Below are 13369 nucleotides of genomic sequence, written 5' to 3' on the forward strand. Positions count from 1 at the left end.
CCCGACAGTGCACTCAGGCTTCCAACTCAAAGCACAGATCCCTGTGTCTAACCCAGGGCCTCCCTCCCCCAGAGCTTTCAGACTTACACATCTACCATGAAGCTGACAAATGGGAATAGATTTGGTTGGCTGCTCAAACAGTACTGTTGGTAGAAGTGGAAATTCCATAGGAGTGAATTTTAAATTAGTTGGTTTGTGGGTTTGAAATTAAGTTCAAGAGTTTAGTGTTTTTAATAAGAATCAAGGATCCTTTGGATACCATTTTTGTCAGAAGCCATTTAATTTCCTACTCATTAATTATCCTTTTATTTAAAATGATAGCACTATTACAGTGAAAAAAAAACAAAAAAAGTCTGAAATCTTTTCGCCCTAATGCAGCAATTTTTATTTGCATTTATTTAAAAAGTTCATACATTCAATTAATTACTGAGCTTGTATGTGTCAACACAGGATGTTCTCATTCCTGTGTACAGGTGGGGTTTTGGAGCTATGTATCTTAGCAGCATATTTTTATTCTAGAGTTTGTAACCCTCACTGAGTATAACTTCTGTCTCCTTGAAGTAACGGAATTTTGCTGTTTACTAAGCAAACCCAGAGGCCCAGAAATTATACCTTGAAAGTGTACCAGTTGTAGAGCTAGCTTGAGAATTTAGTTTTCCTCTCCACCTGCGTGCTCAGGCTTGTTTGTACCATTAAGAGGAAGTCAGGGGTTCTGGTTCACTGGTTTGATTTTTAAGTTTAATTAATTGTATTTACTGATTAAACAGTGTGACCCTGATGCTGGGAAAGATTGAAGGCAAAAGGAGAAGGGGGCAGCAGAGGATGAGATGGTTGGATTTTGCATCACTGACTCAATGGACATGAATTTGGGTAAACTCTGGGAGATAGTGAGGGACAGGGAAGCCTGGCCTGTTGCAGTCCATGGGGTTGCAAGGAATCAGACAAGACTTAGCAACTGAACAACAACAAAAATCTGTGAAAGGGAAAGAGAAAGTTGGTCGTTTACAAAATTGTTTATTTATTTTCCAAAACCCAGTTTCATAGTTTATATTTGTGCTCCTTATTCTAGAATGTATTACTGAAGGCATCATGTTTTTCTAGGGAAGGATCTCTCATCTCGGAGCCAAACAGATCTTGACTGCATTTTTGGAAAAAGACAGAAGACGACGACCCCTGAGGTATTAAACCGCCGACGATAGATGCATTGTGTCTCAACACTGATTTTCAGCTGTGTATAGAGCTGTTTATGTTTATTACTAATAGTACTTTCCAGACAAAGTTACCAAAAAAACTTTAGAGGCTTCATACAAAGGCTAAATGTGATCCTCTTAATAATAATTGATAGGTGATAATAACAGTTGATAGATTACAAGGAGCCTTAAAAAGAATGTGTATTATCTGGGGTTTTTTCCTCCTGGTGTGTGGACTAGACTAACCTCAGGGAAGAACTCCCGTTGCCAAAAGCCTGAGCCAGAGGCGTGTTGTTTAGAGAAACAGAGCAGGAATGCTGGGGGCACTCTCTCGATCCTCTATGTGGTTTAGGAGTATTTTCTCTAGTGATAAGGCTGAAACAGGAAACAAGCTGGATAGCGGAAGGAAACTGGGAACGTGGGGGAGGGAAAAATTGAGAGAAGGAAAAAAAAAAAGAAAGGAGTATCAGGAAGTTCAACCAGATAGGAACTAAATGGAAATAGTTTTTTAGTGTCTCCCATTTCTTGCTGATTGTCAAATCTGAAAACTAACTTCCAAGCACACTTTTTTTTGGTTGGTTAAATTAAAAAAAAAAAAAAAAAAGAATGATTGATTGATTAATTGATTTCACATGAGATCTTTAGTTGCAGCATGTGGGATCTAGTTCCCTGACCAGGGATGGAAACCCCGGCCCCTGCATTGGAAGCCTGGCGTCTTAGCCACTGGACAACCAGGGAAGTCCCTGGTTGGTTGGTTGTTTCTCATTAGTTCTAAATTTTCATGTTATTTTTTGTGAATTGGGTTGAGTTTTGTGAGCGGTTTGCTAGATGTGGACTCTTGAATTTGAATTTCCCTTCCTCCTACAAGTCTCTATCACTCTGCCTCCCCCTCCTCACCCGGACCTGGCATCACCATTCATGAGTTGAGCTGCTTTCCCAGCCTAGAGTTTGCTAAGGTCATTTTACTAGGAAGCACCTTTTGGTTAGCAGTAAATTTAAACTAAGCCCACAAACAAGCTCATTAACACATTTTAGGTCTGTATTTTTTTGCCAGCAGTGATGACTTCAGTAATTTTTATCAGCGTGTTGACCATTGATTTTGAATCAAGATTCATAATAATTTCTCTGAGCTGGTACATTTGACCAAAGCCAGATAGATCAAATTTTGTGAAGATGTGTAAAATCTCATTGAATCTTTGAAAAGAACTCATCTGAATGAGAATTAACTTAGAGGCTGGGAACATGTAAACTGACTACAAGTTTGACCTAAGTCAAAATAAGAAATGCAGTATGGCAACTGTCCGGAGTTCAGGCTTCGGTTGCTTTAAAAGCAACTGGAAGCAACAGATGTTGGGGGTGTTTTCTGCACTGGTGACTGTATTTGAACTGGGTGCTGTATTTTATAAGAATATGTTCAGAGTATGGCAGTTGGGCCAAAGATATCTGGAAAGCAAGTTTTGCACAGGAATTAGCAGATGAGCAGTTAGGAGATTCTGCCTGGACTACAGAGAGACCCTGACTTTGAACGTTTGAGTGGTTTCAGGGGTCCCCTAGGAAAGGAACTGATTGGTTTGGTAAACTTCAGAGAACAGACTAGTACTGGTGGACCAAATTCATAGAAAGATTTCTCCTCAGAGAAAGGAAGCAGTGTGGGCTGGCAGAGCGGGCCAGCTGGGCAGGATGTACCGCGTGGTTAGTTTCCTGGAGGGATTCTTGTAATAGGTGAGTGTGAACTGTGTGCATGGGAGCACTCGGGTCCAAGGTTCTCTGATTCTGGAGGAAAGTGAACACACGAAATACGCACATCTGAAATGGTATTTGACTTGAAGGTTTACCTTTTCCTAGACCGCAAAGGAGAGACCATTACTCCAAATGCTCCTTAACTTCAGGTGTGTGGTCAGTTTTGACTATCTACTTATGTCCTTTCTCCAGGAGATGAGTGTGAATTGTTTGATGTGTTTAAAGAAGAAATCAAATGATGTTGAGGTGAAGTAGCAGGTTGCCCTCACAGGGGCCTGAAGCCCTGCGTGACCAGACCTCCCAGCTCTCACTCACCCTTGCGCTCACTGCCATCCTCAGCTGGTTCTCCCTGCGGCTCTGCCCGTCACTCTGGCTTCCAGTTCCTCCAGCACTTCAGGAGGGTTCCTGCCTTGACTTGCAGCACTTGGTGGCTCCTCTGCATGGAGTGCTTGTCCCCAACTCACATTTTTGTGCAAATGTCGCCTTAGCTGGCCTTCCTTGACACCCTAATTTATAATAGCAGAAAATACAAATGACAACAAAACTCCCTGATACTCTCGTCCCCTCTCCTTTGCTTTATTTTTCTCCATAGCAGTTATCACCATCTTAGGTACTAAATAGTTTGCTTGTACCATTTGTGTTTCCTTAGTAGACTGGAACCTCCATGAGAGCAGCAGTTTTTACCATCTAGAACCAGGCCCGCCATGGAGTAGGTGCTCAACGAAGTTTTTGTTGAATTGAATTCAGCTGTTGATGTATACTTTAATCCTTGGGGGAACAGCACAGACTAGGGCATCATTAACACTACTACCGGAGAAGTTAGAAACAGCTACAGAGAAAATTGATGATTGACCTGGGCTCAAAGGGCAGGAGTCTCTGAATGGACAAAGCACAAAAAAGAATATGTACCATGAGTAACAGCTCTTCCCAGGCCTCAAACTCAAGTGCCAGTGGGTCCAGGCATGTGACTGGAAATGTGTGAGTAGCCTGACTTTAAGATGACAGGGAATCCAGGGAAACTCATAGCCTGGTCTGAAAGTGTGCAAGATTCACAAAATAATAACCATGATGATGGTGTCGGTGATCTCACCGGACGCAGACTGCTAGTTTGTAATCCTTCACTTACCTGCAAGTGAGACAGCTGGGCAGTGTTACGTACACAGGAGTGGAACTGCGTGGTGGAGACTAGCTGCTTGGACTGTCTTGTTGAGAGTGTTTGGCAGTGTGTACTGAGCGTGTGTAAGATGTGCTTCCTGTCTCCTGATATGTGAATGCTCATATCTGTCCTCTGGAGGAGCTTGTGTTCCTCTGATGCTCCAAGTTCTCCATGCTTTGCCTGTCAAGGGCACAAAGAAGGGTAAGAAGCTTAGGGAACGTGGAGCACAGTGGGCAGCTGCCTGTCTGCAGGGGTATAAATAGTGCCTTCAATCAGGTTCCTCGCTGGCCTCGTCTAATTCAGTGCGGGTGAAATCGTTCCAAGTGAGGAAGAAGCATTGCAGAGCGAGATTTTCTATTGAACACAGCTTTTGATAAAAGCAAGAAGAGCTAGGTATTGACTTTTTGGTGCCTGTTCTATCAGTGGTCTGTTAATCAACAGAGGATAAATTATTGCTCTTCAGAAGCAGGAAAGGATCCCCCTTGGCTTGAAGGCATTTCCACCCTTCTTTTCTTTCTTTTTTTCTCTATTGGTAGAGGATCTTTCCTCCAGCCATTTGCTCCTTGGGGGTTTTGTTAAGGACTGAAGGGAAACTGAAGGGAGCTCTTTTGATTTATCTTCTATCCTTTCCTTTTGGTCACTCCACGGGGCTAAAATAGCCGAGTTGGCTTTAATATGTTGCCATTAGAGACCAAACATTAGCTGGAATAAACCATCATGCCTCACAATGAAAAATGTCCCCTGATTGGCTAATTAATCAGTCAAAGGGGAATGACATGGCTCTCGGCTTGAGGGACTCTGCTGGAGAGAAACAGGCTGTTGATAAATGGTTTTCCAACAAATTCATATATCAAGGAAACTTAGTCATTTTTTAACTATAGTTTGTGTGACTGCAATTTTTTCCAACTTTTCCTTTTCTGCTGTTCTGGCTGTTTAGGCTGTATTTTCTGTTGCTGTTGATAGAAAAATATAGGATTTTAGATATGAGAAAATAAATGCTTTCTCCTTACTCGTGTCTGTTAGTCTGATTGCTTTTGATTGTCGAGGCTTATCAGGAGATGAAAGAAAATCAGATAGCTGTCTCCAAAATAATTGATGGATTATAAATTTTCCTGCCTTCTTTCAAAGTTAAGATCTCCAGATTTAGGTCCACACTGTCTGAATTTGAATCCTGGTTCCAAAGTAATGTATGCAAATATATTTAAAAAATTAAGCTGCAGTAAACATCACAAAAAACAACATTCCTCAGTCATACCCCTCACCTCTTTATCTCCTAAGCCTGTTTCTTATAGCACCTTCATTTTACACATGGTATCTTATATGTTATTTATCTTTACATTTAAAACACAGATCTTTCATTGACTTTCTTCATGTCTTAGTTCCTGATGTTATCTGGACTTTTATTTTGGTAGGTTAGGATTTAGGCCTTTTACCACTCAAAATACTGATGCATTATTCTTATTATTTATTATAGTGTTATTTTAGTGTTTGGTGTTTATATTTTTATGACTATGTAAATAGGGTTCCCTGCTCAGCCAAGTAGTGTACCCTCACGATGTTTCTTTTCACGCTTTTGTGACGTTTTCTGTGGGGGAGTGAGGTGTAACTGTGTAATTTCCCTGTACCCTCTGCTGGCCACAGCGTACAGAACTTTCTGCTGTGTCGTTTATGTCTGACAGTCAGCTGGGTGTTTTCCCCAGGACCCCGCCCTCCTCAGACCCCCTGGGGCCACTCACTCTGGACTGGCTGTTGGATTTGCCTTGTTCACTGTAGATGGTCCACTCTGCCTTGCTCCTCTTACCTGCTCTAGCCTGCATCCTGTGTCTGTCTCCTCACTCGTCTTCCAGCAGCTTTCTGAGAAGCTTTGCAGTTCTGAAAATCTGTCAGAATATCATGGCACATTGTGTGGGTATAGAATTCTGGACTGAACATTATTTGCTTTCAGAATTTAGAGGGTATTGCTCTAGTGTCTTCTGATATCCATTGGTACCCTTCTTATTTCTCTCCATGACACATATTTATTTTCTTTATTTTGTCTTAAAGACTTTTTAGAATCTTATCCTTGGATTTCTAAAATCTTGCGGAAATGTCAATTTTTGCATATATTTATTCATCAGACTCTTGCTAGGCCTCCCAGTGTGAAGATTCATGTTATTCTATCAGTTCTGAAAAATTACTTTTTATTCTTTGATTTTTTTTTCTCTTTTGTTTTATTTGGAATCATTAGGTAAGTGGTGGACATTGAGTTATTCCTCAGATTTTTCTTATCTTTTTTTTTTTTTAGATTTTTCTTATCTTTTGTCTCCTATTTTGTTCTTCTTTTGGGGAGATTTTCTTGATATTTAAAATTTTTTTTCTTGACTTTTATCTTCCAATTTTTCTATTAATTTTGAGTTTTGCTATCATATTTTTAATTTCCCTGAGCTATTTTTCATCAGCTGATTGTCCCTTTTTATTTATCTTTATCTTTAAATAGCATCTTGTTCTTATTTCATGGATTCCATACATGTCCCCTTGTCTCTGAAGGCATGATGTTATGAGATGTACAGGTTGTTTTCTGTCTTTGTCCCCAGGGCTCCTTTTTTCTCTCAGTTTTGACTCGTTTCTTCGGTGCCGGGGGAGGTCCGCACTGTCTGACGCTCCTTCGCTCTGCGCTTTAAGAGCCCGTCAGTGAGCAGCGGATCGAGGGCCCTGTCTGCCTAGGCGGCACCGCTCAGCGGCTGAGTTGTGCTGTGGAGTGATCATGGCGAGTTGGCTTTTTCCTTAGGGAACCCCCAGATGTCAGAATTCTCGCAGGTCTTTTCTTCAGCGGGTTCGGTTCCTCCGGAAAGGCACTCTTGCCCCAGGGGAGCCTGGGGCGGGAGGTCCCTGCACGCATGCGCAGTCCTCTCTTCTTGGGTGGCTGTCTTCGCTGCCCTCCAGCCGCGGCCTAGCGGAGCGTCTCTGTAGCTGAGCCACTCAAGCTCAGTCTCCCTGAAAGAGTAAGCCTGTGTCTCCTCACACGTTTTTATTTTAGGGGGAAAAACTGTCTATTCCTCATTCTGTAAGTGGATAGGGACATTCAGCTAATAGTTACTAAAGGAAAGAGGGTTAGAAACTGAGAGAAAGCCCTTTCGCATCAAAAGAAAACTTTTGTTCAAAATTTAATAACCCTTTTCCTCATTTATCAATTCCAAATTGTAAACTGTTCTATCTCAGAAGACTTGGGTAGAGGTGTTGTTTTCATATCCTGGCCCCAGCATTTTTCTAATTCTAAAACAAAAAACCAAAATCGTGCTTTATTTGCTACTCAGATTTTCTTCCTTACATGAAGTATCTTTAAACAGGGTTGGTCTAGAAATATTCTAAACTGTAAGTTGTCCCTGGCCTCTCCTGTGGACTTCCTCTTCCTGCTCCCCATCCTCTTGAGTATGTCCTACTCCCACCTTCAGAACATGAACCTGGTAAGACTGAAAAAACTCCCACTTCGAAGTGAAGGAGTTTGTGTATTTTTCGTTACTCTTCTTTCCCTCGGCTCTAATGAAAATGAAAGTCGCTCAGTCGTGTCTGACTCTTTGCAACTTTATGGACTATAATTCTCTAGTCCAAAATACTGGAGAGGGTAGCCTTTTCCTTCTCCAGGGGATCTTCCCAACCCAGGGATTGAACCCAGGTCTCCCGCATTATTCAGCTGGTAAAGAATCCGCCTGCAATGTGAGAGATCCCGGTTCGGTTCCTGGGTTGGGAAGATCCACTAGAGAAGGGATAGGCTACCCACTCCAGTATTCTTGGGCTTCCCTTGTGGCTCAGCTGGTAAAGAATCAGCTCTAATATTCACCTTTGTTATGAATTTTAGCACAACGCAGTCGCTGAGCTCCTCGGTTGTCTATAGCATGTCTTGGAAATGTGCAGTTCCTAACTCAGCCCATAGTGGTGTGTGAGTGGATTGCAGAAGGTACTCAGAGCGTCCAGAAGTACACTGTTGTTGCTGTGAGCCCAGCGCAGAAGCCTCTTGGGCTGATTCCTGTAGCCGGCCAGTTGCCTCTTGTGTGTGTTCTCCATGCACACGTGGGAGGCCATGGGTCATGTCTCTGCCCCTGGCTCCATTTTCCTCTCCCGCAGAAAGAATGCGCGGTGTTCTGCTGGAAGACAGGAGCCTCACCTGCTGCAGATGTGCCTTTCTCAGAATTATCATTGCTTCGTTGGGAGAGATGCGTGGACACTAGTCATGATGCCGAAGTGGAAATGGTCATGAGCTGAGTGACAAGAGAGTCTCCTCTTTAGTCTCAGGTCGCCCTTGTGGCCCCAAGCCAAGCTTTTAACTTCTCTGGTCCTGAGTTTAGATGGAGGCATTGGCAGGGTCACTCCAGGTGAGAACGACTATGAGTAGATGAAACATGTACCCCAAGTTACAGGGGGAATAACCTAAGAGCATGAAGCATCTTTTTCATCGTTGTGGATCTTACTTACCCTATGCAGTCGGATAGTGAACTTGAGGATAATATTTGATTTGCTTCTTTCCTTTAACCTTCATATCCTGTCAGACATCACCAACTCTGTTGATTTTGTATGTTTAACATAGCTACTGCATTCTTCCTGGTTTTCCATGTTTACCGATGTCCTGATCATGATTGCCCCTGAATTTCTCTCGGAACTGGCCTCCCTGACCCCGGTTTTTCTTCTTTTCAGAGTGTCCTGTTATCATCTGTTCTCTCAAAATCTCTCTCTCATAGTATCAGTGTCTTCTCAGTCATCGCCTACATCCTCCACCCACCCACACTCCCTCACTGACTCCCTGTGACCAGCACACCAGAGCCTCCACCAGCTCGCCCTGCTGTCTGTCCCTGGTGCAAATGCCTGCTTCTCCGAGCTGCAGAGCACCGCCCCGCACCAACGATGGCCCCCTGCAGCCCCGGGCAGCTTCTCCTCCGCATCTTCGTAGCCCCCACATCACCGCCTCCACCTTCATTGCTCTTGCTTGCTCTGCCCTGCCTGTCCGAGTCCTTCCAGTGCAGCTCTAGTCCTGCTTCCTGCCATCGAGGCAGTAAGAGGGACACACAGTTGTTCGGTTGAGCAAGCACTGGACTTAAAGTCCTGGCTCATTCATGTCGGCAGACTTTGACTAAGTGCCTCTTTGCTGGGCACTAGTGATGCAGCCGTGGCAAAGCAGACAGGGAGTGCTGCCCTCGGGGCCTGCGTCACAGCTGCACCTTCAGGAAAGGATTCCTCGCCGCGGCCACTCTCTTCACCCGCCTCTGCAGCCGTTTGAATTTGCTCTCCCCGTGTGCCGCCTTAGCGAGGCACCTCTTCATTTTCCTCTTCATTGTGTCTGTCTCACTTCTCTCTTTAACTTTTTTTTTAATTTTAAGATTTTTTTTTTTTCACGTGGACCATTTTTGAAGTCTATATTAAATTTATTACAATATTATTTCTGGGTTTTTTTTGTTGTCGTTGTTGTTTTTTATGTTTTGGTTTCTTGGCCATGAGTCCCGTGTAATCTCAGCTCCCCAGCCAGGGATAGAACCTGCACCCTTGCACTGGAAGGCGATCTCAACCACTGGACCACCTGGGGAGTCCCTGTCTTACTTATTTATTTACCCATTAGACCATGGCCATGACTTCTGTTCATTCATAGGCCCTAGCCCACTGTCTCTAATAGTTGCTTCCTAAGAAACTGGATAACTGTGAGTTAATTGGTATAATTAAATGCTTAGATAGACTGAACTTTTTTTTTTAATACTCATGGGAACCCAAATGTATCGTTTTAGTTACAGGCTAATTTTCCTGTTTCTTAATCGATAACTATACATAAGAATTGTTAAGCTTCTGGTTACTGCTTTAAAAATTACATTAGCAAAAAAATAAAATAAAATTACATTAGCAAAGAACAAAAGAATGAAGTAATGACGTGACAAAATCTTGCTAGACATTGACAGAAATATTGGGAATTCATCAATTTTGTATATATCTGAAAGTTTTCTTAATATAAAATCTGTCAAAGAACCCACTAGTTGTAATATTCTTTAATGTTTATTTCACTCTGCTCAAAGAATAGTTGAATTATTTTCATGGTAGGTCAAAATGTCATGGTCATTCTTCAAGTGCAAAGTTGTTAGCGCCCAGTTTATTTTTGTCATAATGTGTCCTAGTTTGCTCCTCCCTTAAATCCTTTCAATAAGTCTTCTTGTCATCTATGTTAATATTAATAGAAATCAAGGATGGAAGCCAGTGGAGACAGGGAATAAAGGTGGATGAAGGATGCATGCCACCAGAGAATAGGTATTTTGATTCTTTCACTGAGTGTAATTTGCCTGTTCTCTGAACACTTCCTTCCCCTGTACCTGGAGTTCTGCCACGGTCCTTACTTACAGTCCATCCTCCTGATGGCGTGGCACAGAGATGAGGTGTAGAGACAGCAGAGTCCTTGGTTCCTCCTGGGTCCACTGTCCTCTGCCTGTCTGTGCCTGCTGGGGAAATCTAGATCTGGGAGTAACAAGCAGGAAGAAAGATATAGGAGCATAGGGTAACTCATAGGTTTTTGTCATCATTTGGGCTCTGGCAAAGAGACTTTAGTCCCAGAATGGGAACAAGTTCAAAAAATGGTGGTTTTATCATCAGACTTAGGAGTGGAATGCAAAGCTTTTCCAGGCCTACAATATCCAGATATGATTACTGACCCACAAGTGCAGGAAACCCTGGCTCAATTCCTGGGTCAGGAAAATCCACTGGAGAAGGGATAGGGTACCCACTCCAAGATTCTTGGGCTTTGCCTGTGGCTCAGCAGGTCAAGAATCTGCCTGGAACGCGGGAGACCTGGATTTAATCCCTGGGTTGGGAGGATCCTCTGGAAAAGGGAAAGGTTACCCTCTCCAGTATTCTGGCCTGGAAAATTCCATGGGCTGTATAGTCCATGGGGTTGCAAAGAGTCAGACACGAGTGAGCGACTTTCACTTTCATTTTCCACTAGTGAAAGTTGTTTTCAGAGTGAAGTTTACCCTTGCCCGTGCAGTGTTAAGCTCAGAGGGAATTGTCTTTGACTCGTGAGTTACTCACTGCATGAAGTCTCAGAGGTTTGTCTCAGCAGCCCAGGGGACTGAGGTGTCGTTGGCTCCCTGAGCTTACTCCTGTAGCTGTTCTGTGTGCTGCTGGGGAGGGAGTTCCTCTGATTTATGACTTGTTCCTCTGGTCCCCTGTCCCCCAAGCTCTTTATTTGCTCATTTCTCTGCTATCTTTGGGTTCCTTTCCTTATCTTCACTGTACATTTTCAGCTTGTTCATAGGACAGAGTCATGACTTGTCAGGCATTTAATACGTCTCTTACTTCCTTTTCACGTTGGAGGGACAGTGTTGTAAGTTGGCTTCATTTCAGTGGCTCCTTTGGAAGATGCGATGTTTTCTTTACCACTCTTAGTCTATTACCAGCAGGTTCTCTCATGGGGCCATGATGAAATCCACGGTCCATAATAGAAGTGCTTTTATCTTTTAGGCAAACTTGTTTGGCTGGTAGTTAGGATTCTTGAGTTACTGATCACAGGCTTCAAACATCCAGGATCAGATTAGAAGGACAATGGATGTTCTGTTTATTAGAAGGGGCTTGGCATAGTTCAGTGAGTATTGATTGTGTCAAAAGCCAGAAAACTTAGGTGCAAATCCCAGTTCCGTCACTCAACCCTCTGTGTGACTTTGAGCGAGTTGTAGGGTTTTAGAACAGAAAGGGACCATCTAGTTCTCCCCTTGACTTTCAGAAAAGGAAACTGGAGTCTGTAGAGGTTGGGCTCAACCACAGGCTAGGTGAGAGGATTCCATTCTTCGCTTGTGGTTGAGGGACTACACTGTTATCTGGCTACTTAATTGCCCTTTGCTTCTGCTTCCTCATCTGGACAGTATGGATGAAATTGTGTGTGTGTGTGTGTGTGTGAGAGAGAGAGAGAGAGCATTTCATTCAGACAGAAAGCAAATGTAAAGAGTGTCATTATCTTTCAAATGATAGGAAGTAAGTACAAACAAATAACCTGGATCATATTCATTTTCTTCTACTTTAGCATATGAGAAATTGAGTTTGGGGTGCAGTTGTGTGAGTCTTCAGTCTTTATTCCCACCTTACTTCTCTTTCTGTAGGATGAGGCCAGATTAATCTGTGATATTAGGAAGAATTCACTTAAGTTTTTGTGTGTTCTAGCATTCTATTTTTAGTAGCAGTTATGTACTTGAAATGTATTTGTCTCTATTTTGCTGAGTTTGTGATACTAAAATGTAGCAGACCTCTGCCCCAGTCCAGCAGGGCCACTGCGTCAGCATAGGCAGAGTGCAGAGAGGAGAGTTGGACAGATTTATTGTCCACATGCTTTGTTACTGGGTTCTGCTGAGCGCTCGCCTTGGGAAGTGTGGGGGAGAGGCTATGGGGGGCAAGGACAAGAGAGCGGTGGCCTTTCCTTTTGAGGCTCGTGTCACCTTAAGAATGTGCATTTTACTCTCAACCTGCACGTGTAGATGAACTCCATCCTATTGTTTTAGTTAACCATGACCAAGAGAAACCCAGTTTACTCATAACAGCGCTTGCAGTCCCACTGACATTGTCTAATTGTTGACATTGCATAGAACTCTGCAGTGACACCCGATTGCACCAGTGTAGTTTAGTGACAGTGTTGTGTTGTTTGTCGCTCAGTCGTGTCTGGCTCTTTGAAGCCCATGCACTATAACCCGCCAGGCTCCTCTGTCCGCGGGATTCTCCAGGCAAGAATACTAGAGTGGGTAGCCATTCCCTTCTCCAGGGAATCTTCTCACCCCAGGGATTGAACCCAGATCTCCTGCATTCCAGGCGGGTTCTTTACTGTTTGAGCCAGCAGGGAAGCCCAGTTTAGTGCAGGGTCACCCTTAAATTGGCCAGTGCCTTCATACGTTTCCAGTGTTAAAGCAGCCATGAAACCCTAAGGCTCGTACCGAATAACAGACTCTTACTGGGTAATGTACCTGCACCCAGGGTCTCACTCTGTGGCAGTGACAGTGTCAGCAGAAAATGTAATTTAAACTAAAACTAAGACGAACAGAGATCTTAAAGAACAGGTAACAAATGGAAGAACGGTGTGGGGTAGCAGATGAGGTACAGGCTTGCTGCAGACCTGGGTCTCAGTCTTGACTCAGCCCTGTAAGTTCTCCGACCTTCAGCAGGAATTTTGCCAGCTTTCCAGGAGGCAGGTGGTGACAGATAGCCCAGCCAAGACTACCTAGACTCCAATTTGGAACAGGTTCCCTCTTCAGCTTTGTTGGAAGTTACCCTAACTTGGGGAAAAAGAACCTACTTTTCC

General features: G+C 43.4%; 1 protein-coding gene across 1 annotated transcript in view; it reads left to right on the forward strand.

Annotated features, from left to right (window-relative positions):
- The window catches only part of PINX1 (PIN2 (TERF1) interacting telomerase inhibitor 1), a 61375-nt gene that overhangs the window by 19486 nt on the left and 28520 nt on the right, over positions 1-13369 (forward strand). Inside the window, exon 6 of the mRNA XM_065908000.1 lies at positions 1102-1178. Coding sequence (XP_065764072.1) covers positions 1102-1178 — 77 coding nt within the window. The remainder of the gene's footprint in view (positions 1-1101; positions 1179-13369) is intronic.

This window comes from Muntiacus reevesi, chromosome 17, assembly GCF_963930625.1.
Source record: "Muntiacus reevesi chromosome 17, mMunRee1.1, whole genome shotgun sequence".
Classification (NCBI taxonomy): Eukaryota; Metazoa; Chordata; class Mammalia; order Artiodactyla; family Cervidae; genus Muntiacus; species Muntiacus reevesi.